The sequence below is a fragment of the Miniopterus natalensis genome, chromosome 17 (genome assembly GCF_054644295.1).
Source record: "Miniopterus natalensis isolate mMinNat1 chromosome 17, mMinNat1.hap1, whole genome shotgun sequence".
NCBI lineage: Eukaryota > Metazoa > Chordata > Mammalia > Chiroptera > Miniopteridae > Miniopterus > Miniopterus natalensis.
This window is the reverse complement of record NC_142097.1, coordinates 45,440,663-45,464,186: the sequence shown is the minus strand read 5'-3', so window position 1 is coordinate 45,464,186 and position 23,524 is coordinate 45,440,663. Positions and strand designations below refer to the sequence as shown.

Here is a 23,524-nt window from a genome sequence, read left to right as displayed (position 1 = left end):
GGAGGCTGGCGAGTCCCTCTGCAGGCCGCCCAGTCCACAGGCGTCGCGCCGGGAGGGCCGTGGCCGGCGTCCGAAGGCAGCGGGGTCTCCGCGGGGGCGCCCGCCTCGGCTCCCGGGCCGTCCGAGGGCTGGGTGAGGCCGCCCGCGGCCGGGAGGCGATGTCACAGCAGCGATGTAAACGCTGGTCTCGCGCAGACGCCCCAGACCCGGGCCGCGCGCCTGGCCGCGTGTCTGGGCACCGCGGCCCCGTCCAGCGGACGCCGGGTTCACCCTCACCCGAGGCCCGCCACGGGGCGGCGGGGTTCAGCCGGCGGAGACCAGACGGGGCCGCGGGGTGGGCACGCCCACAGCCACGCCCCTTCCCCGCAGGCGCCGCGGGCGGGGGCGTCAACCGTCCTGCAGCGTCTCCCGCGCCCCCCGGGACCCCCTGAGAACCGGGGCCCGGCGCACGGGGAGAGAGGAGACGCGGGGACACGGGGAGCACGCGCGCCCAGCCTCCGCCCGGGGGCCCCGAGGGGCCTGGCCCCGCCCCCGCCCTCCCCCCCGGTGCTGGGTCCCAGGGTTCGCGCGACTGCGCCCCGCCCCGCCCCCCTGAGGCCCGCGCCCGCCCCGCGCCGGTGAGAGCCGGCCCGTAGGAAACGCGGCCTTCGGAGGGGTCAGCACAAGAGGGTCAGCAGAGCGGCCTAACTGGCCACTACGCCCCGCCCCGAGGGCCGGAAAGGGCGTGGCCTCCCGAGCGCGCGCGTCCCGGGTAGTCCCGCGAGACCCCGCGGGGGCGGGGCGCGGCGCGCGTTGCCCCGGCGACGGCGCCCGGGGTGCGCAGGCGCAGTGTGACCGCGCCCCGCCCCCCGCCGCCGCCGCCGCGCCTTCCCCTTTAAGCCGCGGCCGGTCGCGACGCCGCTTCATGAATGGAGCACACGTGACCAAACATCATGTGACGTCTGTGGAGCGGCGGCGGCGGCGGCGGCGGCGGATCCCGAGCCTGGTCCGGCCCGGCCTTCCCAGCGCGCTCGGCCCGGCCCCGCGCAGGCGGCGAGCCCCCACCCCGGGCCCGGAGCCCCCGCGCGGCGCATCCCCGCGCAGCCCCGGAGCGCCCGCCGCCCCGGCCTCGGCCCGCCCGGGCCCGCAGTGTGGTGGGTGAGTGCGGCGGCGGGCCCGGGCGGGGCGGGGGCGGCGGGGCCGCGGGCGGGGCGGCGGCGGGGCCGCGGCTCCTCCGGGCGCAGCCGAGCGGCCGGGCGGGAGCCCCGGGCCTCGGGTCTGCCGCGCTCCCCGCGGGCGGCCGGTGCCTCGATTTCCCCCCGGGCGGCACCACCGATCCTGCGCCCGGGGCGGGGCGGGCCGGGGCGGCGGAGGGCGGGGGCGCGCGGCTCGCTCGGGGGCCCGGGGCGTCCTGGAGGGAGGGGCGGCCGGGCGGCGGGAGGAAAGGGTGGGGTCGAGCGGGGCGCCCGGGGCTCGGCGGCGGAGCCCGGCGGCCGCGCCGAGCTGCTGATTCATCAGGTGTCCGCGTCGGCGCCTCCCGCGGGCTGGGGTCCCTGGCGGGCCGGGGGGGCCGGCCCGGGGGCGCGGGGGACCCCGCTCGGCCGGCCCCGCTCGGCGCCCGCGTGCCAGAGCCCGAGGAGACTTGCTGAGTCATCAGCATGAGGTCACTCGACGCTCGTCCCGGTGCCTGGGGGCCGGGGCCGGGGCCTCGGAGGCCGGAGAGCGAGCGGCGGACGGGACGGCGGGGCCGCGGGCTGGGGCTCGGCCCAGGCGCCGGCGCCTCTTGAAGTCCGGCCCGAGGTGCGCGCCGAGGGCCGAGCGGCGGCGGGGGGGCGCAGGGGCCGCGGTGCGGCCGGACGCGAAGCCGCTGGCCTGCCCGCCCCTCGTGGGCTCGCTCTCCTCCGGCCGCGGGCCCCTGCCTCGGCTGGGACGGTTCCCCAAACTGGGAAGTAGTTCTCGGAGCGAGGGGAGGGGAGGAGCCTGGAGGGGCCGGGCGGGAGGAAGCGGGCTTTCCCGCGGGGGTCGGCCGCGGGCCGCGCGCCCCCGGGCGGGGAGGGAGGGCGGCGGCTGGCGGGGCCGGGCGGCCTGGGGGAGGGGCGGCCTGGGTGGCGGAGGAAAGGGTGGGGTCCAGCGGGGGGCCCAGCGCTCCCTGCAGCGCCGGGCACAGTACACCTTGTCCTGAGTCCTGGGGGCAGTGGACGGGACAGTTGGCAGGCGGGCGCCGCTCTACCAGGAAATTGCCAATGAGAGGAAGCGGCGGGACTTAGACGCTGGGACCGCGGCGTCTGGTGCGCAGGCCCTGCCCCTCTTTGCGGCTGGGCCTTGGCATCGGGATTGAGCCTGCAGGTGGTGGGAGCCTGAAGGGTGCCTGGTCTTCAGGGCACGGCGGAGGCGGTTCCCAGTCAGCCCAAAGTTGCCCCCCTGGAGGTCGGGGCTCATTGTTGTCAGGTCAGCAGAGACGTGGCCCTGACGGGTGTCTGGCCAGGTGGTGGGGACAGTTGGGAACTGACAGCTTGAGAGCGGTTCTCCCGCGTTTATGGGTAATTCCTGGCCTCTAGGGGTGGGGGAGTGTTTTGTCGAGACCTGAGTGGGGGGCCCTTCTTGCCCAGGGGTTCATGTCTGCAGATATTCACCCCCACCACACACTTACCGGGTGGGGTAAAAGGTTTACAGTTGCAAGTACATGGAACAGGGAGTTTATTCTTATACTATTTTTTAGTTATTGTAGTATTTTCCACACGAACAACTGTAGACCTACTTTTGCCCCACCCAGTACACACACACACACGCACACACACACACACAGGCCTTAGAGATGCCAGAGGGTTTAACACTTCAGCTGATCTTTTGGCTAGAATTTTATGCCCTAGGAAAATGCAGATTCCTGGAGGGTATTTCTTTAAGGCTTCTAAGTCACTTATGCTTCAGTGGAAGTTAAGTTTTATGCTTTTTTCACAATGGCTTTTAGTGGCCGAGGGCTTCTGGAGGAGGTGGTCTGAGGGCAGGTGGGAGCCAGGCTGGGCTAGGTTGGGGTGCTGGAGCGCTCCAGACCAGGCCTGCCGGGGAGGCTTGGCCACTGGGGTTTGCCGGCCAGGAAAGGAGAGGAAGCAGGAGCCGGCCGATGCCTCCTCCTGCCTGTGCCCTGGACAGGGGCTAGACCTACCTGAATCTCCTTCCCCTTCCTGTCCCTGCCTGAGTGGGTGGTCCAGGGTATTTCGGTGGTGTAGGGCCATCTAGACCTTCTCCATGAAGTGGGGGAGCGGAGGAGGGAGGATGACTGAGCCCCAGCTTGAATGAGCCTTAGGGATGCTGAGGAGGGATGTGGGGGTTGCTTCTTTTTGATCCAGCCTTTGACTTTTAGAGGTGCCCTGAGCCATTCACTCCCATCCCATCCCCAAGGCTGTCTGTCCTGCCGGTGTGTGCCCCCAGGTGGGTGGAGGCCAGGCCAGGCGGCTGGCAGCCCTGGCTTTGCTGAGGCCTGCCCCTCCCCCGCACGCTCACCCACACCTTTGATTAGGAGGCATTGGCTGCACTTGTGCTGAGTTCAGGCCTTCTGCGGAGGGTGAAATCTGTCGAGGAGGCACTTTTCTGTGTGATCTCTTCAGGAAGTCACCGCTGTGCTCAGCATTGGGGGTGGCGGGGGCATGGTGGTGGGAAAGCTGGTGCCAGGGCTTTTCCTTTGGGACCACAATGGTGGGACCCAGGGCAGTGTCCCTGCACTCTGATTCCCACTCCGCAGGGAGGGCCTGGCCCCAGGGTAGGCATGGCCCTGAGGACCTTTTTGCCTGTGGTTCTGGTCTGCCCATCTGCTGCTGCTCTGGAAGAACCAGGCACTAGAGCCTCTGGCCTGCCTGAGACCCTGGGTGGCCTGGCTGTGGAGAGACACCTCTGGCCTCCTGCTGCAAGGCTGGGTGGGGTGGGATCTGCCGTGGAGACCACTTGGTGTATCTACTTCCCCAGCCCACACCTTAGTTCCTTCTGAGGGTAAGAAGTACCTTCCTCCCCCAGGCCAGCATTGCCTGGAGTTCTTGTGGCTTTCCGCAAAAGGGAGACTGTAGCCTGCCTCAGCCATCCGGCCACTTGCTCCCTGCATCTAACCTGGAAAGTAGAGTGCAAAGTTGGGGGAGGGGGGGAGCAGTCTCGTGGTGGCTGGCTGAGCCAGGGGTCACAGGACTAGGTGTGCAAAGGGAAGCAGAAGGTGAGGGTGGGCTGTGGGAAGGGTGATCACGTGGGTGGGAGGGGCCTTTGGTCCAACCACCCAGCCCTTTTGCTTTTGTCCCCTGCCCTGTGGGCACTGACTCCTGACATAGGGCGAAAGAGTGGCCATTGGCCCATAGGGGGCTGAGCAGGCCCCCTGAATGGCTGTGAGCACTCTTGTGAAATACCCTGGACAGGGAAGGCAGGGGCGCGAGATGCTGCAACCCAAAGCCACAGGATGGTTACTCCATCAGCAGCTGGGTGCTGCGCCTGCCCCCTGGAGGGTGGGGGAGCTCCCGCCAAAGTGCTGCTCTTCAGAGTGAGAGGTCTCTGGGAGAATCAGGACCCCCCCCCTTCCTCCCCTCTGCCCGAGTCCCCAGTGGGGATACCCCCCCAAGCCTTTGTGAGAAAAGGGCTTGTCCCAGGCCGCCTTCGGAGAGATGGCTGTGGGAGGTAGGACCCTTGAGCACACACGTGCAGGGTTGCTGGCCCTGGCCGTCACCTGCTGTTGGCCAGGCTGGCCTTTCTGGCCCCAACAGCTTTCTGCTCTGGCTGCTGGTCCCCTGGGGCTGTGTTGGCTGGCAGCCTCTGGAGTGCCAGGCTGGTGAGGGAGCACCAGGGATGTGCTGAGTCAGCATGACTCGCCAGGAACGGCTGCTCTGGGGCGCACACCGGGGTTATTTTTAAAGCTCTGGGCTTCCTTCTAGGCTGGCCCCTCCCGCACCCTTCTGATCTCTCCCCCAGCCCCTCTTCTTGCCTCTGCCTCCCTCATAGCCCTTCAATTCCCCTTTGTCCCTCGGACCCTCCTGGTTTCCCACCTGGTTTCCTAGGGGCAGGGTAGACAGGGAGCAGCCCAGCTCAGGAGAGGCAAGGCTGAAGGGGTGTCCTCGGGCCAGGTATGGGGAATGGGCAGGTGGGGGCCAGGCTGGGGGTGCGGAGGGGAAAGGGTGGTCTCTAGGGCCCTGACCTCTGTCCCCTGTCTCACAGAGTGCCTGCTTGCTGTGCCCCCGGGTTATGACGACCCCCAATAAAGGAAACAAGGCCTTGAAGGTGAGCAGGCAGGGTGGGCGCATCGCGGGGCGGCGGTGGCCCAGGGCTGGAGGCTGCTCAGCCAGTGACCTTGTGCGCTGTGCCGCCCCAGGTGAAGCGGGAGCCGGGCGAGAATGGCACCAGCCTGACGGACGAGGAGCTGGTGACCATGTCGGTGCGGGAGCTGAACCAGCACCTGCGGGGCCTGTCCAAGGAGGAGATCGTCCAGCTGAAGCAGCGCCGGCGCACGCTCAAGAACCGGGGCTACGCGGCCAGCTGCCGGGTGAAGCGGGTGACGCAGAAGGAGGAGCTGGAGAAGCAGAAGGCGGAGCTGCAGCAGGAGGTGGAGAAGCTGGCCTCGGAGAACGCCAGCATGAAGCTGGAGCTCGACGCGCTGCGCTCCAAGTACGAGGCCCTGCAGAACTTCGCCAGGACCGTGGCCCGCGGCGGGCCCGTGGCGCCCGCGCGGGGCCCCCTTGCCGCCAGCCTGGGGCCCCTTGTCCCTGGCAAGGTGGCCGCCACCAGCGTCATCACAATAGTCAAGTCCAAGACGGACGCCCGGTCGTAGGGACTCACGCTTGCCCAGGCGGGTCTGTGGTGGGCCGTTAGGCACATGGCGAATCGGCAGCCCTGCCCCCTTCCTCCCCTGCTCCCCTCCTCTCCTACCTCCTCCCTTCCCTGCAAAGCACAACCTGCACCCCAGGGGCGCCGGGCTGAGCCCCTTGATCTCGTCGTTGTCATCGTGTGTTTTGTACATTGGGATTGGTCAGTTTGGCGGTGATGTGGGGTCGCCCCTGCCCCCTTGTACCAAGGCCATGTGGGCTTGGAATCCAGAGTTGGCCCTTTGAGAATAGGTAGAAAGACTAAGCAGGCTGTGGGACTTGGGTGTCCCTGAGGAGGGAGGGCTGCTCCCTCCCCCAAGCTGCCCACGGGCTCCCAAGGCTGCCAGGTTGGCGGGGCTGAGTGATTCACTTGCAGCTCGGCCAGCGGGCATAGATGGGCTCTGCCCCGAGGAGCAGGGTGTCCTTGAGGGCCCTGGACAGGCGGGCCACCAGCTGGGTGCCGGGGAGATGGGGCGTCGTGTGGCTGTGGGCCGGGGGCCTGGGGCGCTCGCCTGGCGCATTGCACTGAACAAGACCAAATCACTGGTTGTGAGCGTACGTGAAGGGTGTGTCCAGTGTCCTGCGATGGTCCCGTGTCACTGTTTACATGACCTATTTGTGTGGTTACATAGCCCTTTATTTAAAAGAGAGAAGTTCCTTTTACGAAGTTATTAAATTATATGTTTAAAAGCTAAAGGAAAAAAAAAAAAGAGCTGAGAGTATTTATAAAACTGTCTTTTTACAAAAAACAAGCAAGAACATTTGACCATATAAATGGAAAAGGGAAGAAAGTATAATAGAAACTTTGCTAGTTTAAAAAAAGAAAAAAAAAGCCCTTTCTTGTAAACTTACAGACAAGTCTTTGTGGCTGTTGAAGTTTAGTTTTTATATACACAGAGTTATCAGATGTTATTTATAAAACTTAGTTTAAAAAAGACAAAAAAAAAAAAAAACCACAAAAAAAACCACGCCACGAGCGACCAGAAGGCGAGTCCTGACGTCCTCTTTGCTAACTCTTTTGCAATTGTACCGAAAGTGACTTACTCCTTTGCCCTCCCTGCTTCCGTCTCCCGCGGTGCAGTGTGTGTCCGTGCCTGGTGAGGTCTTGTGCAGCGTCTTGTGCTGGTGCTTCTGGTGACCTTTGACCTGTGGGTGTCACTTGTGTCTGTTTTCCTGTGTTTGTTTTTGGATTTGGTTGTGTTTTACTTCTGCTGACTTGTTGGGCTCAGGCTGGGGTGCTGGGCAGAACCTGCCTCAGCAGAGTTTGGGGTGGTCTGTGCCCACAGCCCGGGCTCTCCAGCCTCCCTGCCTGCCCCAGGCTTCTAGGAGGTCCAGGTCGCGGCTCTGCTCCTCCCACCCCTGCTGCCCCTTGGCTTCGCATGTGTGTGTCAGGCTTGGGCTGCTCCAGTGGCAGGGCAGGTGAAACTGGGGCCATCCCGCCCCCGCCCCCCACGCTGCTTCCATGCCCACCGCCTCTGGCCTTGGGTGGGGGCTTTGCAGACCAAGGAGTCACTGTCAGTGCCCACGGGGCCACGGCCAAGCTGCCTGCCCTCAGCTGTCTTCCTTCTGGTGTCCAGTCAACCTGCTCTGGCTCTGGCCACTGACCCCAGCTCTTCCTCTAGGCTTCCCATGGGCCTCGACGGGGGCACCCCAGGGGCCCACTTGTCCCAGATCTGTTTCTGTGCTGTGGGGCGGTGCTTCCTAGGCAGAGCGGGGGGGGGGGGGGGTGTTCTGGGTGCGCCTGGGGTGGCCCCTTCTGCCTGCATGAGGGCCTGGGGGTCTCCACCAGTGTTAGACAAGGGCTACAGTCTCCAGGGCCAGGGCCTGTCCCTCCTCTCTCTTGAACATGCTGGCAGCTCTCGGCTTAGGCCTTCTTCCGCCTCCCTTTGGGATCTGTGTCTTCCAGGTATCCGGTGCTTGGCTTAGAGGTACTTCTCTCTGGGGCTGAGCCCACCTCCCCATCCCAGTCACTCTGTGGAGGCAGCCGGTCTCCCAGACCTGGCTTAGAAATCTCCTCGTAGGCATGTGATGGGCTGCTTATGGTGTCCGCCCCCAACAGGCTAGTGCTGTCTCTGTGGGCCTTGGCCTCTCCTTGAGGTTGCTGGTTGGCTTCTCTGGGGGTCCTGAACCCCTGAAAAGCACAGAAGTGCAACAGTGCGGCCTGGCAGGGTTTCACCGGTGGGCAGCAGGATTTTCAGCCTGGAGTTTGACCCAGTGTTCCCTTGGGGTGGGAGCAGGGATGTGCTGTCAACTTCTGCCATCTTGATGGGCTTCTCTGGGCCCTAGATGCGCAGAGACATTCCTGGTTGTACTGGGGTCAGCCTGCAGTGGAGATTTTGACTGTTGGCTCCAGATCACTTAGTGGCCTCCTCACCTCCGGCCTGCCTCTGAATTGTAGGATCCAGACTACAGTTGCTGATGGTTGTAGCAGCAGTGCATTGATTTTCATCACAACAGTCCTTAAAGAGAGGTCCTGTCCTGTCCCGGAGGTGGGAGGGACAGCTGTCCGTGTCCATGCTGGGAGATGGTTATCCATCTCTGCCAGGCTGTGGACCTGGAGAGTGGAGGGAGGAGGTGGGCGAGGAAGGCGAGAGGAGGGGTTGAGAGCAGGTGTACTGAGCAGAAACTGCAGGTCATCGGTTTGGTTTATAGAAGAAACTTCTGTAGTTAGGCCGTGGTTCCTTTCAGGGGTTTTGGATTTGAAGCAGCTGCCCCTTGGGTCAGTTCTGGTCCGGCCAGCCCTGCGGTGTCACTTCCCCCTTTCCCCCTTCACCTTGGTGTCTTCCCAGTAGGTTCTGTGTCCACATGTGGCTGGTTGGTGTCTGATTGATTCTTGTTAGTTCCTTTCTCCTACTGTGAGGGTGTTGTGTTCCCTCTTCCTCTCAACTTTTCTGACACAGTGAATCGAGGGCTTTGGCCAAAGCCAAGTCTCCCAAACGTGCCCACTAAGTAAACCATGCTGTGCACCTCCCCGCCCACTCCCCTCGCCCGGCTCCTGGTGACCCTGACGTGGACTCAGATTTCAGAGGAGAACCTTGGGGACAGGTCAGCTCCTCCCCACAGTGCGGCCCCAGGGAGGCCTCGGGGGCCCTGGCTGCTGCTCGGGGCTCACTGCCCTTTGTCCAGGTGAGAAGACCGGCTGCTCTGTGCAGGGGGCGGTGTGGTTTCCGAGGGGCTCTCCGGCCCTGAGCTCGCCCCGGCGGTCAGCAGCAGCCTCGGTGGCCGGTGCGCAGGCCCCAGCCGTCACCTGCTGCAGCCGGCCGGGTCGGGGGTCCAGCCCCTCTGCTCGCTGCTGCCCGGCTCCGGGTGGCCGTTGGCCGGAGCGCCAGTCCCAGCGGGGCCCCGCACCACAGCCTGCGGCGCCGGTTCCGCTCTGGGATCGGGCCAGTTACTTTTTTAGGCTGTGGTTTGGTGAAAGGAACCAACACATTAACGATTTTGTTCCCTCAGAAGCCACTGAACAATTCTTTTTGGCGCGTTTTTGCCTTCCTGTTGGCTGCCTGGTTTTGGAGCGGGGGGAGATGGGTGTGCCCCGGGGACATGGCCCGTCTGCTCCTGGGCTGGGCCCCGGGACAGGGCTGGGCCCCGGGACATGGCTGGGCCCCGGGATATGGCTGGGCCCCGGGCCTGGGCCCTGAGACGTGGCTGTGCCCCGGGGACATGGCCCGTCTGCTCCTGGGCTGGGCCCCGGGACATGGCCGGGCCCCGGGCCTGGGCCGCGCCCGCCGGCCGTCGCACCGCGCTGGGCAGCAGCCGGGTCCGCGCGTCCCCTGAGCCGAGGAGCAGCCCCGCCCGCAGCCCCCGCCGCCCGCCCCCTCCGCCAGCCCCGGAAGCCTTTAACCAAACGGGAGCGGGCGCGGAAAGCCTCTCCTGGCATCTTAGGGCCACAGGACAAGGGCTGCGCCGGGCCCGCCCGCCCGCGCCGAGCGGAGGGAGGGCCCGGTGCGCCCCGGGCGGGAGGCGGCTCGCGGCGCCGCGCGTATTTATTGCTAAGTTATTGTCCGGGGGCGGCGCGGCCGGGCCCCGGGTATTTATTGCTGTACATAGTGTATGTTTGTGATATACAAGGTTTTCTTTATTTTGTATATGACCAATAAACGCCTTTTAAAGAGACTGGCAGGTGCTTCCTTGGGGCGGGGCCGGAAGGGCGGGGCCTCGCGCGCACGCGTCGGCGCGGGGCCTGCCGGGAGGCGGAAGCGGAAGCGCGCGTCTCCCCGGAGCGATGGCAGCCGGCGGTCCGAGCCGCTCCGAGCGCAAGGCAGCCGAGCGGGTGCGGCGGCTGCGGGAGGAGCAGCAGCGGGAGCGGCTCCGCCAGGTAGGGCGCCGCCCGCCCGCCCCGCCCGCCCCTCCCGCGCCGCGCTCACCGCCCGCCCCCCGCAGGTGTCGCGCATCCTGAGGAAGGCGGCGGCCGAGCGCAGCGCCGAGGAGGGCCGGCTGCTGGCCGAGAGCGAGGACCTGGTGACGGAGCTGCAGGGCCGGAGCCGGCGGCGCGAGGGCCTGAAGCGGCGGCAGGAGGAGGCGAGTCCGCGCGCCGGGCCGCGGGGCCGAGCCGGGCGGGGCGGGCGGGCGGGGCTCACGACCGGCCTGGGCTCTCGGCAGGTGTGCGACGACCCCGAGGAGCTGCGGCGGAAGGTGCGGGAGCTGGCCGGCGCCGTGCGGAGCGCCAAGCACCTGGTCGTCTACACGGGCGCGGGGATCAGCACGGTAGGGAGGCCGGTCCGGGCGCTGGGGCGCCCCCTTCTGGGGACCTGAGCCACGGACCCGGCGCCGCGCTCTTGCGTAAAACTCACCCGCTCCAGTCTCACTTTAAAGGCGGCTCTGAGGTTCTCAACCGTCTTAGAGTAGCTCGAAAGGACTCCGTTCGAAACCTCACTAAGTAGATGAACGTCTTTAAGTCCTTGAACTCTGCAGGCACCTTCTCACTTAAAGTTAAGGAGGGTAAGGTGCTGCCTCTGGGCTGTGTGGGCAGAGCTAAGCCCCAAACTGCCCTGATTCCCCATTCATCGTTTTTCTGAAGATTGGAGGAAGGTAAGCAGAGCGCAAGGCAGCGTGAATGAAGTTGCCAGACGCGTTGGGGTTTGAGAGTCTTTATTGAGAAGCTCCCCCGGCTGTGGAACGTGTGCCAATAGCTTTGACAGTGTGGGCGGCGTGTTGTTTGTCCACCGATGGGTGTGTGTTGGGTGTGACCTCCGCGTAGGCCCAGCAGAGTGGACACTGAGGATTCCCATCCCGGAGAAGCTCGGAGGTGACGATAATAAGGCATATAAGCAAATGACTACATCATGAATTTGGCTGTGTTAAGTCCCTAGAATAGAAGTCCAGACACACCCTGTGTGGGCTTGGAGCTGGGAATCCAGCCCACCCGGGTTTTTGTAGGAGGCAGCACTGAGTCCTGCCCTTGAAAGATGGGAAAGACTTTACAGGGGAAGATGAGAGTAAGACACTCCCAAGAGGGATGAGTGCAGAGGCCCAGTGGAAAGAACCCGGCAGATACATTGGCTGCTCTAACTTACGGACAGCTGGAGCCCAGGCTGTCTGGTCTCCTCCCTCCACAGTCACGTGAACTCCTGCCGTCAGATTATTTCAGAGCAGTCGTAGCACTCCTTAAGGAGCTGTGGGTGACTTGTTAATTTGCTCTGAGCGTGTTACTGTTTGAGGTTCCACTTTTCCACGTGAGTCAGAACCACTGATCGGGGTGGGCATTTTTCTGAACTTCAGCAGCAGGGAGTAGATGGCTCTCTGGAAGGGAGATTGTTCAGCCCGAGGAGCACAAGGCACCGGGATCCTGGCTTTGTGGGAACTTGGGAAATTCAAGTGTTTATCTTACCTGGAGAGGTTGGCCTTTCTTTGTGGAGGTAGGGCAGGGACCACTTACCTCATCAGGATGGGAGAATGTGGACAGAGGAGGGATCCCACCTAGGGGTGCACCTTTCTTCTGCGCTGGCTAGACACTGGGGACACAGGTGAGCCCGACCAGTTGCCCCCTCCATGTGGACGACAGGTGTGGCTGCAGAGCCAGGCTGGAGGAGGCCCCAGAGGAAGCAGGGCTCATTGGAGTCTGGGAGGAGGAGCTAGACCAAGTGGGAGCTGGGTATAGGCAGAGGGAAGGGGCCACATGGGGTGCACTCCATCTGGGTTCCGGCAGGGTAGACTGGGAAATGCTGAGGCTGAGGGATGCATGGACCCAGTCCAAGGTTAGCCTGGAACGTGTTGGGAGAAACATTTGCTTCTTGTTTTGGGGACTCTGCCAGTGCCTATGGTGGTGCCTGTTCATTGGGCTTGTCTTCCTTCTGAACATGCAGGCAGCCTCCATCCCAGACTACCGGGGTCCTAATGGTGTATGGACGCTGCTTCAGAAGGGGAGGCGTGTTAGGTAAGCAGTCCAACTCAGACTTTCTCCGAGTGGAAGCAGGACTGCATGGGCCTGACCTCTGTTTCCCTTTCACCTGGCAGTGCTGCCGATCTGAGTGAAGCTGAGCCAACCCTCACCCACATGAGCATTGCCCGCTTACATGAGCAGAAGCTGGTAAGAGCCCTGTGCGGCTAGCTGGTGTACTTGCTGTGCCCGCAGCATGGGGCCTGGAGTGGCAGCTGCCTCCTGCCTGTGTCAACCAGTGGACTCCTTGACGACTCCTGGTTTAAGCCTTCCTCTAAGCCTCCCATGCCTCCTCCCCAAGAGAAGAGGGTAACTTTTCTGAATCAGCACGGAAAGGACTCAGGTTTCAGGAAACCTGGAGACCCTCTGCTGAGTACCTTCCACCAAGGGGGCCTTCCAGGACCTGAGACATAATGACCCAAGAGAGGGTCTGGGCCCTGAGCCCCTGCCCAGCTGAGGGGGTGGTGCAAATGTTTGCCCTCCAGGCTGCCCCAGATGCTTCAGATTTGGGGGTGGGCCCTCCTAAGTCCTGCTGGGACTAGCTTGCTGCCCAGGTTTTGCCTTTGAGGCTTCGTGCCAGGTTGGAGTTGCCCCTGGTGTGGGGTTTCACCGCTGAGTGCTGTTGCCCCACAGCCCTCCCCCTGAGTGCCGCCATTTCCCCCCCAGGTGCAGCATGTGGTATCTCAGAACTGCGACGGGCTCCACCTGCGGAGCGGGCTGCCACGTGCGGCCATCTCGGAGCTCCACGGGAACATGTACATTGAAGTGAGCGGTCCCTCTGGGCCTTGGGGGCCGGGTGTACCAGCAACCCCTGCTCACAGTGCCCTCCCCTCCTCAGGTCTGCACGGCCTGCATCCCCAATAGGGAGTACGTGCGGGTGTTCGATGTGACGGAACGCACCGCCCTGCACCGGCACCAGACAGGCCGGGCCTGCCACAAGTGCGGAGCGCCGCTCCGGGACACCATTGTGCACTTTGGGGAGAGGGGGACCCTGGGGCAGCCTCTGAACTGGGAGGCAGCCACCCAGGCTGCCAGCAAAGCAGACACGATCCTGTGTTTAGGCTCCAGCTTAAAGGTACATAGATGGCACCGTGGATGGGTAGGGAGTGAACCTGCTGGCAGCTGGCCAGCTCAACACTGGACCCCAGCTTCCTATAGCCTCCTTCCCTGGTGTGTGTGTATGTGTGTGTGTGTGTGTGTGTGGTATGTCTGTCCATCCCTATAGGTTCTAAAGAAGTATCCACGTCTCTGGTGCATGACCAAGCCCCCCAACCGGCGGCCCAAGCTCTACATTGTGAACTTGCAGGTAACTTGGCGCTCAGAACCACACTGTTAGAGTCCCTGGGACGTTCTTGTCCTGCACTCACACACCTCAGGGGACTGGCTGAGTAGGACCCAGGCTGCAGGGCATTAGGAAGGAGTGAGGTGCTCAGCTCACTTGCCTTCCCCTGTCCCCAGTGGACCCCAAAGGATGACTGGGCTGCCCTGAAGCTCCACGGGAAGTGTGATGATGTCATGCAGCTCCTCATGGACGAGCTGGGCCTGGAGATACCCCCCTACAGCAGGTGAGGGGGCGCAGGCGCATTCCCCCTTCCCGCCCTTGTGTGAATGGGCTGTGTCTGTCTTCTCTCATGAGCTAAGCGTAGAGAAAGATCTGAGGTGTGACTGCAGTGTGGTGGCCATTGCAGGCACCAGCCAAGGCCTCCTGGCTGATGTGACTCCCTGTGGGGAGAGGGAGTCGGCCGGTGTGTGCCTGGATAGAACCAGTTTACCTCAGACAGCCTGGAGGGGGAGGTCCCTGAAGGGACGTGCTCTTGGCAATCCTTGTCGAACAGGCTCATGGTGCACTCTGTTTGGGGAGCTGGCAAACTTGGGGAAGCTTAAAGAAACTGTTCCTTAATACAGAATTTGTGATGATTGAGACATGGTGTATGTATTGAGTGAAAAGTTTACACTTTCTTTCTCTGTGAATTTTCAGGGTCTTATAGGGGAAATCAATAACTTCTTTTAATCAAAGGGTTCAAGAATTAAGGATCCCTTCACCTTCTGGGCCTGGCAATTCTTGTATGTTATGTTTGTGGTGTTCTGTAATGTGGGCCTATTGTGTACTGTACTTTTTTTTTTTTTTTTTTACATTAACTTAGCTCATTTTCCTTATCAGTGCCTATCTGTATCTTAAGTTTATAATATGTGGTTCTACATCTCAGTCAGACACATGACCTCACCGGGGAGCCTGTAGGCCACACCTCCCTAGTCAGCTGGCTTTCCTTCCACCTATAAAGCCTCTCAGTCTGGGAAGGGGGAGAGGGTCTGGTCCACCTGCCCCTGGCCTTACAAGTGAGAGGTGGGGCCCAGAGTTGTTAGTGACTTATCCCTGCTGGGATTACTGCCGCCCCACCCGTGGGTGCCTGGCTGTTAGATCGCCGACGAGGACACATTTTGCTGAGGCCGAGCTAGTCTGGGAGCTTACCCCACTTCAGCTCAGGAACAGTGGAGCTACCACCAAGCAAAGCCTGCCATGGCTAAGACACAGGGAGGGAGCAAGGCCACCTCAGTCAGCTTTCCCGTCCTGGGGCAGGTTGTGACTGAGAGGCTCCCAGGCGCACCTGACCCAGTTCTCCCTTTTTGGTAGGTGGCAGGACCCCATATTCTCCCTGGCGACTCCCCTGCGGGCTGGAGAAGAAGGCAGCCACAGTCGGAAGTCACTGTGCAGAAGTCGAGAGGAGCCCTTGCCGGGAGACCAGGGCGCACCACTTAGCCCGGCCCCAATCCTAGGCGGCTGGTTTGGAAGGGGCTGCTCCAAGCGCACGAAAAGGAAAAAAGTGACATAACCGGGCGCCTAACTGAGACCGATGTGCACTTTGCAGGTGGCTGGAACCCTGATTCGGGCTAGTGGCTCCCAGAGGCCAGGACTGCCCCGCAGGGCCTCGTGAGAATTCTTTGGGGGAGACGTTTCACTGGGACATGCTTAGCCATTTGTCTTGGTGGGACGCCCCCTTGCACTGCTGCGCTTGCCCCCCGCCCCCCGGGCCTGAGTGTTGACACCCGCCCTGCAGCCTCCTAAAGTGGCGGCGGCCGCGCCTTCCGGGGACACCGGCCGGCCACGTGGAAGCACTTGCTGCCTTACGTCATTCTCCAGGCCCGTCTCCGGGCTTTGACCCTATTTCTACTACTTACTGAAAATGTTGACTTTATAGGAGCTTTCCTGTGCTGGAATGCGGCAAGGGGCGGCTTTGAGCCTTGGCGCCCACCAGGCCTTTTATTATTAAACCTCCGCACTGTCTTCCCGGTGTCTCTGCGTCACTGCCCTTCCATCGCCGCCGGGAGCGGGGCGCCCGCTAAGCTCGGCGGGGGCCGGGGGTATTCCACGTGGTCCTGCCCCTCGCCCTCTGCCGGGGGCGAGCCGAGGAGCGACGCGCGTACGCCATTGGCTGCAAGCCGAAGGGGTGGGCGGGGCCCGGTCCTGACGGCGCACGTTCTTGGCGGCGCGCTGGGGGGCGGGCCTAGGTTCTGCAGGAGGGCGCGCGCGCACGCCATTGGCCGCTGTGAGAGGCGGGCGGGGCGGGGCTCGCTATTGGTCGCGCGGGGTGGTGAGGCTCGCGTAACGGCGCGGGCGGGGCGGCGGCGGCCGCTCGCAGTTTCCCAGGCGTCGGTGCTCCGCCGCGGCCGTGGCGACATGATCCGCAACGGGCCCGGGGCGGCGGGCGGCGCCGAGCGGCCAGGCCCCGGGGGCAGGCCCGCCGTGCGCGTGTGGTGCGACGGCTGGTGAGCGCGGGGCGGGGGCGGGGGCGGGCGCGCCTGGGGCCGGCCTGGCCGGGGCCTTCGCCGGGCCGAGCTCGGCCGTCGGTCGGGGGGCGGCAGGCGGCGGGCTAGGGCTGCCGGTGCCCGGAGGACGCCCGGGGCCGCCGCCGCGCAGCCGGCTGGGTCCACGGCGCAGGCGGGCGGCCGGCCCAGCCGCGGGGCTCGGGGCTCGGGGCTCGGGGCTCGGGGCTCGGGGAGAAGCGCCCCTGCCCGAGGCGCTCCCTCCAGCGGCGCCGCAGCCGGGCCGGCCGCCCGCCCGCGCGGGTCTGCCCTGACGGGCTTCATGGTTCCCGTGCCCCGGAGGCGCCGGCACCGGAGGCTCGCCCCCTGCGATGCTTCCTCAGACGTGGGGAGCGAAACACCCTCATCTGCGTCCCCTAAGGGCGAGGCGGAGTGGCTTCCGTCCGTGGACTCTGACCTTCGCCCTCGCCAGGCCTGGCCCTTGACCCAACAGGCCACATCCACAAGGCTGCAGTGACTGGGGCACACCCTGGACCCAGTGCCACCTGCATTCCCTGCACCCCAAGGCTGTCCAGTGTGCACAGGGTCCAGCCTGGGTGCCCCTGGATTTGGACTTCCCTCTTCCCTGACCCATGGCCAGGGCCCTGTGACCCCCAGCTTGTCTATTGGGGACAGCTGTGGTGAGATGAGGGTAACAGGTGTCATTGAGCAGAATGCCCCTGAGTGGCCTGGAGAAGCAGGGACAGCGCCGCCCACTCAGCGGGCCCCCTGAGGCGGGTAGGAGTAGAGGAGCCTGAGGGCGCAGCCAGGGCCCGCAGAGCATTGTGGGGTCTCCCCAGCACACAGGGAGCAGGTGGGAACCCAGCCCTGCAGTGATTGCTGTCGGTGGCCTTCCGTGGAAAGGTCACTCTTTTTTTAAATTTTTAAATATATATTTTTATTGATTTCAGAGAGAGGAAGGGAGAGAGAGAGACACCAATGATGCGAGAGTCATTGATCGGCTGCCTCCTGCAAGCCCCCTGCTGGGAACTGAGCCCACGACCCAGGCATGTGCCCTGACCAGGAATCCAACCGGGACCTCCTGGATCACAGGTCAATGCTCAACCACTGATCCACGCCAGCCGGGCAAGAGTTCACTGTTAACTAGGCTTGGATTTGAGAATAAAAGCTGTAGAACCAGGTGACAGGGTGGTAGGTGGTGGTTGGCCCCAGAGAGTGAAGCCCCACTGAGTTTCTGGAGGCTGCGTGGGAGCACCAGGATTTCCAACCCAGCACCTGCCCTTGTTCATTTCGTGTTGGCCGCAGACTGTCCACCTGTCTCAGGGTAGTAAAGAGTTTATCCCACCTCTGAGTTCTATAGCTTAAAGGGACCACGCATGGTGCTTTGCATTTTGGAGGGGCCCCTGCGGGCCATGCAGTACCAGGAGTGGGGAGCAGGGGCCGTTGTGTATACTCTCCAGCCCTCAAGACCTGCAGGCCTTGTCCTTGGGCACAGCCAGGCACTTGCTGAATCTGGCACTGGGCCCAGGGACCAGTGCTGTGCAGAACCGAGCACCCACCTCCCCTCAGAAAGCCCAGGCTCAGCCAGACCCCAGGGAGCAGTTTCCAGTGGTGGTTGGGGGTTCTCAGAGGGCTAAGTAAGGAAGCCACAGAGGAGCCAGCCTGCACCCCCTCACTGCCCATAGGCCACCCAGTCCCCACCCTTCTCAGCCCAGGGACTGACTTCCCTGCCCTCTCCACAGCTATGACATGGTGCATTATGGCCACTCGAACCAGCTGCGCCAGGCGCGGGCAATGGGGGACTACCTCATTGTGGGTGTGCACACCGACGGTAAGCTGGGGCTGCTATGCCCACTTCCACCCCCATGCCTGCCCAGTCATCAGGAGGAACCCCGCAACATTACCTGGGACTCTGGTTGGGTGAGGGGACCACACAGTCCTCTAGCACACCATCCTGAGCAGCTGTGCTGGCCCAAGGAGGACAGGTTGCTGGCCGCTTGGGTGTGGGAGGGTGCTCCCAAGGAGGAGCTGGTGAGCCTGTGGCCCACCCCTCCATGGGTCACTGTCCTGTCCTCCCCTCTTCTCTGGCCCTAGAGGAAATCTCCAAGCACAAGGGGCCCCCGGTGTTCACGCAGGAGGAGAGATACAAGATGGTGCAGGCCATCAAGTGGGTGGACGAGGTGGTGCCGGCGGCTCCTTACGTCACCACGCTGGAGACGCTGGACAAGTACAACTGCGACTTCTGTGTTCATGGCAGTGAGTGGGCGCTCAGGGCGGGTTCTGATCACAGGCATCATAGACCATGCCTGGCCTCCTCCTAGTTTGCGTGGCCCTGAGCCCTTTGGAGATCTGAGAGCACTGGATCCTTCCCCAGAACCAAGCCCAGACCACGAGGGCAGGTGGGGGAGGGGGGTTGTGAGCCCCAAAGGTCTTGATGGCTTTGGATTAACCACCCTTATTCCCCTGTGCATGTTACCTCTTAGACGACATCACGCTGACTGTAGACGGCCGGGACACCTATGAGGAAGTGAAGCAGGCTGGGAGGTACAGGTGAGTCCCACCACGGCCCCTTTCCAAGGCGGGGAACCATGCAGCTGCGGCCTGTGTTTCTCATGGCCGTGACTGAGACTGGGATTGCACAGCAGAACATCCCAGGTTTCTGTCACAGCCCAGAGCATCTAGAAAATGCTGGCCTGTGCACAGCACAGCCAGGAAGCTGGGTTGCCCGTAGGTGGGCTGACCTAAGAGCTCCGATCCCACTTGTTGCCACCTCTGTCCTCAGAGAGTGCAAGCGCACCCAGGGTGTGTCTACCACGGACCTCGTCGGCCGCATGCTGCTGGTGACCAAGGCGCATCACAGCAGCCAAGTGAGTCTTTGGGGTAGGGGCAGAATCTCCATGGTCCCCCAGTAGAGGGCAATGCTGGGAGGGAAGGAGGTGCAGCCACCCTGCCCTGCCCTGCCCTTCAGTGGGCTTCTGGACAGCAGGCTTCAGTGTCCTGGGGCTGACCACATCTGGAGGGCAAGGCCCCCAACCCTCACCCTTCTGTGCAGGAGATGTCCTCAGAGTACCGGGCGTACGCAGACAGCTTCGGCAAGGTGAGTGTTGCTCTGCGCCACACCTCCACCCTGCTCCTGCCCCGGGGCGCTGACCAGGTGCTGACCAGCACTGCCTGCAGGAGGAGCAAGGACTGCCCAGGACAGGTGGCCTCTAACCAGGTGGCCTGGCCCTCTCTCCCTTTCTAGCCCCCTCACCTGACACCTGTCAGGGAGATGCTTTTCTCAGAAGGCTCCTCCCAGGTGACCAGCGGTGGCCTCAGGGTACGGGTCCCCAGGAGTGCTGTGTCCACTGGCCTCCCTCCTGGACCTAGGTGGTGGTGGCTGCAGTGCCTACTGTGGCCACAGGGTGGCGCCACAGCCCCACCAGCCACAGGCGCCACGCCCAGCCTGACCCTGCTGTGTACCAGGCACTGTGGTCAGCCCTCTGTGTCCCTGCCCGGGACACCTGCCAGGAAACAGCACCTGAGCCAGTGAGCCAGCTGGCAGGCTGCAGCTGGGGTTTAGAGCCCTGACATGTAGCCCCCACACCTGCTCTCTCCATCCCACACCTGTGCCTCCCAGAGCGGACGGGGCAGGCGTGTGCAGGCAACCCCAGGCTCAGAAGAGGGAGCAGGTGAGGGACATGTCTGCAAGGCCTCTGTCACTGACCAGGTCCCTCTCGGCTTATAGTGCCCGGGGGGGCGGAACCCCTGGACGGGCGTGTCCCAGTTTCTGCAGACATCCCAGAAAATCATTCAGTTTGCTTCTGGGAAGGAGCCCCAGCCAGGGGAGACGGTCATTTACGTGGCTGGCGCCTTTGACCTGTTCCGTATCCTCTGGAACTGAGGGGAGGGGGCTCTGCATGTCCACACCTGTCCCAGAGAGCCCTCACTGACTTTTCGAGGCCCTGGGGTGAAGTGGCTGCAGGGGGTACTGTGGTGGGCAGGTGAGGGCAGCTGCTCCTACTCCGTTACTTGTTCCTGAACCTGGGCACAGACATCGGGCACGTGGACTTCCTGGAGAAGGTGCATGGCCTGGTGGAGAGGCCCTACGTCATCGCTGGCTTGCACTTTGACCAGGTCTCAGCCCCGGGTAGTTGGTCATGGGGGCCCGTGAGTGGGCACAGGTAGCCCATGGGGAGGGAGGCCTTGGATGCTAATGGAGGCAGAGAAGACGAGCTGGGGCAGGGTTGTCCTCTAGGCCTCCCCACACTGTTGGGTCCCCACAAGGGACTGCTGGCAGGGTACCTGTTGACCCACCTCCCCTCTGGCCATAGGAGGTCAACCACTACAAGGGAAAGAACTACCCCATCATGAACCTGCATGAGCGGACACTGAGTGTGCTGGCTTGCCGGGTGAGTGATGGCCGGCAGGGCGGGCCTGAAAGAGCAGGGAGGTGGCCCGACAGGGGGTCCCACTATGCTGCCTCCCTGAGTCCCTGCATCCCCACTGGCAGCCTCGACTGGCGTTTAGGGCCATCTCCCACCACCCTTCAGCCTGGTGGGGTCCTGGCTCACCAGCTGTGCCCCCTGTCCCCACAGTATGTGTCAGAAGTGGTGATTGGAGCCCCCTACGCAGTCACAGCAGAGCTCCTGGACCACTTCAAGGTGAGGCTCCCAATGGGCTGGGTCCCAGGGAGGCTGGGCTGAGGCAGGAGTGGGCAGTGGACAGTGGCAATGGCTGCTTCCCTGGGGGCAGTGGGCCATGTGGGGTGGTGCTGGGAGCCACCCCACATGGCCCCTGCCCCCTGCTTCCTCTGCAGGTGGACCTGGTGTGTCACGGGAAGACGGAAATCATGCCGGACAGGGATGGCTCTGATCCATACCAGGTGGGGTGTGCTGTGCCAGAGCCCCTGGGCCTGTCTGGGAAATGGGTGTGGCGACCGTGGCTCCTCTGAGGGCCTCACGGTCTGAGGAGGCAGGAAGCTAACAAGTAGAGTAACTGTCCCCACTGCACTGGGGCAGCTGGGCAGTCTCCTTGGGGTCCAGAAGAGGTCCCTCATCTCCTCCCTTCTCCCGGCCTCCAGGAGCCCAAGAAAAGGGGCATCTTCTGTCAGATTGACAGTGGGAGCGACCTCACCACAGACCTCATCGTCCAGCGCATCATCAAGAACAGGTGAGGCCTCCGCTGGGCTGGTGGAGCTGCCAGAGTCCTGAGGTCCCGCTGCACACACAGCTTACCCCCGGCTGGCCCCCAGGCTGGAGTACGAGGCCCGGAACCAGAAGAAAGAGGCCAAGGAGCTGGCCTTCCTGGAGGCCATGAAGCAGCAGGAGGAGCAGCCCGAGAGGGAGCACGGCGGTGCCTTCTGAGGAGGGGGCGGCCACCAAGAGCCCTGGAGTGGAGCTCGGCCCGCCCTGCCCTGCTTCCTGCCTTGGAGTCTGGCTCACGTGGTTTTAACAAAGCTGCTGCGGCCCCCTCTCACCCGCCTGGCCCTGGAAGGGCCGGTGAGGAGGTCGCCGTCCCCCACCTCCCTGCAAGGCCCCTTTTATAGCAGGCCCTGCAGAGAGGGAGCCCAGCGAGGTGGAGTGGCCAGCAGGCAAGAATCGTAGAGGGTACCTCTGACGCCACCCTGCGTGCCCGGGGAGACCCAGCTTCCCTCTTCCTGGCTGCTCTGCTGTGCCCCGCCCCCCTTTGCAACCCCCAGGAGCTCCTGCAGACCCAAGCTGTACTTCCTGGCCCCCCAATTCGGTGAGAGTCCACTTCAGGGGAACAGTGACCCAAGGGGCCGCCTCCTGCACTGGCACCCTCTGCCCTGCACTGCCTCCCTGGAGCCCTGAGCTGGCTCCAGGACCCTGCCCTGCTCCCAGGCCAGCTTCCTGCTCTCCCCAGACTTTTCTTGACTTTGTGCATAACTCGCTGATGTGCAACCAAATAAACCTGTGGGAGGTGCTCTGTCAGGCTTTCGGCCCCACTCCCCACCACCGGTGGCCCAGCAGGGGGGAGCGACAGGCGCCTAGCAGTGAGGAAGCCCCCAGATCTGGGTCCCCGGGCCCCGGGGGCTGCCTCCCCGTTGCAGGCATTAACAGGCAGGGGGGAAGCAAGAGCCGAGCAGGTTCCCTCCGGCCTGGGGTCTGTCACCAGGACAGTGAGAGGCTAAGTCCCTGCAGCTCCACAGAGGCCACCCTGCGGGGAAGACTGAGGTCCACAGAATCTCAGGGTCTCCTGCACGAGTCAGACCCACTAGAGCAGCCCAGCGGCTACAGGGTGCTGACCTGGTCCCCTGGGGAGGGGTGGGCAGTGGGTTGGTTGGTTTTCTGTCCAGCCTTATTTCTGTTCTTCAGCTACTGGGGGTGGGGGGTGCACCCTGTAGTAGGCCCCATGGTCGCCAAAAGCCCCCATGCCCTCCCTCTAGTAGGAGGTGGGCTTGTCCTTTCTACTTTCTTTTTTTAATTCTGACCTGAGGATGTTTTTACTGATTTTAAAGAGGAAAGGAGAACATCAATGTGAGAAACACCAGTCGGCTGCCTCCGGTACCCACCCCAACTGGGGATCGAACCAGCACCCTTCTGGTGTGTGGGACCACACTCCAGCCAACTGAGCCACCTGGCCAGGGCTCAGCTCTGTCTTGAGGTCTACCTCAGAAGCCCCAGCAGAGAAATGAAGCCAGGTGACCGTGAAGGTCCACACACACAAACCCCCTCACACACACCCGGCTGGGCAGGCTCCACCCACTTTCCTACCTCCCCAGGTTGGGGGCACTAAGCTGAGAGGCACAGGGCCCTCCCTGCACCTCCATCCCATCTGGGTGTCACAACTTCAAGAGCCCCAATTTCAAGAGTCTCCACATTTAGACCCGTGGGCCTCAGGGACCCCCTGAGCAGGGGGACCAGACAGCCCCCCATAGACTCATGATGGGGTAGGCTGGGGAGTGGCCAGTGGACTCTTGGATGCTTGAGTCAGCCACAGGCCTGCCTGGGGCCCACCACAGGGTGGCACCCCAAGGTGGGGACTTCCCCAAAGCAGCAGCCAGGGAGCCCCAGCCAGGGCACAGAGCCTGGGAATCCAGGTCAGTGCCCCTGGAGATGCATCTCCCCAGGAGCAATGGGATTGTGAGTTACCCCCACAGCCTCCCTGAGCAAAGGGTCCCAAGGCCCAGGAGCTCCAAGGTGTGGCAGACACCCCCAAGAGAGGCTCAGGCCCTCCCTCACTTGAAGCCCCAGCTCGTGCTCTGAAGGAAACTTGAAGTCAGTGTCAAGGGGTGGGGGGAGCAGGAACCAAGCTGTTAGATTCCCCCCCCAGTTAGCCTGAGTGCTGCCAGCAGCCTGCAAAGCTGCTCGGCCCTCCCGAGGCGCTGCCTGGCGCCAGGTGCTCTCGCTTACCTGGCTATGGGGCGGTTCCTGGGCAGCCTGCGCCTCGTGGACCACAGGTCTGGCTGCCCCCTCCTGGCAGAACCAGCCTGTTCACTGGCCCGCGCCAGTTCATTGCCTAGGGCACAGCACAGAGGTATGGGGGCTCCATGGAGAGTGGGCCCCAGAAGCTGCTGTCCAGTAAGGGAGACTTTGGCCTGAAGAAACCCAGGACTGGAGGCAGGATTACCTGGGCG

At 63.3% G+C, this 23,524-nt stretch overlaps 3 protein-coding genes across 4 annotated transcripts; all 3 read left to right on the top strand.

The window, feature by feature from the left end:
- The first annotated feature begins 1,109 nt into the window (after positions 1-1,109).
- On the top strand, positions 1,110-6,521 carry MAFG (MAF bZIP transcription factor G). The gene is made up of 3 exons (XM_087826425.1): positions 1,110-1,137; positions 5,164-5,226; positions 5,318-6,521. The coding sequence occupies exons 2-3, from the start codon at positions 5,191-5,193 to the stop codon at positions 5,771-5,773; spliced, it is 492 nt and encodes a 163-aa protein (XP_087682551.1). The 5' UTR covers positions 1,110-1,137; positions 5,164-5,190; the 3' UTR covers positions 5,774-6,521.
- A 3,470-nt stretch (positions 6,522-9,991) lies between these two features.
- On the top strand, positions 9,992-15,458 carry SIRT7 (sirtuin 7). 2 transcript variants are annotated; one of them, XM_087825716.1, is made up of 10 exons: positions 9,992-10,122; positions 10,188-10,325; positions 10,407-10,511; positions 12,110-12,180; positions 12,261-12,333; positions 12,850-12,948; positions 13,022-13,258; positions 13,409-13,489; positions 13,642-13,748; positions 14,816-15,458. In XM_087825716.1, the coding sequence occupies exons 1-10, from the start codon at positions 10,030-10,032 to the stop codon at positions 15,012-15,014; spliced, it is 1,203 nt and encodes a 400-aa protein (XP_087681842.1). In that variant the 5' UTR covers positions 9,992-10,029; the 3' UTR covers positions 15,015-15,458. The 2 variants fall into 2 exon arrangements, with proteins under 2 accessions (XP_087681842.1, XP_087681841.1); XM_087825715.1 differs by having other exon boundaries at positions 10,030-10,122; positions 12,261-12,349; positions 12,830-12,948.
- Positions 15,459-15,859: 401 nt separating this feature from the next.
- PCYT2 (phosphate cytidylyltransferase 2, ethanolamine) lies at positions 15,860-21,928 on the top strand. Its single transcript, XM_087826424.1, has 13 exons — positions 15,860-15,948; positions 17,688-17,776; positions 18,040-18,201; positions 18,429-18,495; positions 18,728-18,812; positions 18,998-19,042; positions 19,673-19,811; positions 19,979-20,061; positions 20,259-20,336; positions 20,523-20,588; positions 20,744-20,809; positions 21,008-21,096; positions 21,179-21,928. The coding sequence occupies exons 1-13, from the start codon at positions 15,860-15,862 to the stop codon at positions 21,288-21,290; spliced, it is 1,170 nt and encodes a 389-aa protein (XP_087682550.1). The 3' UTR covers positions 21,291-21,928.
- Positions 21,929-23,524: the final 1,596 nt, after the last annotated feature.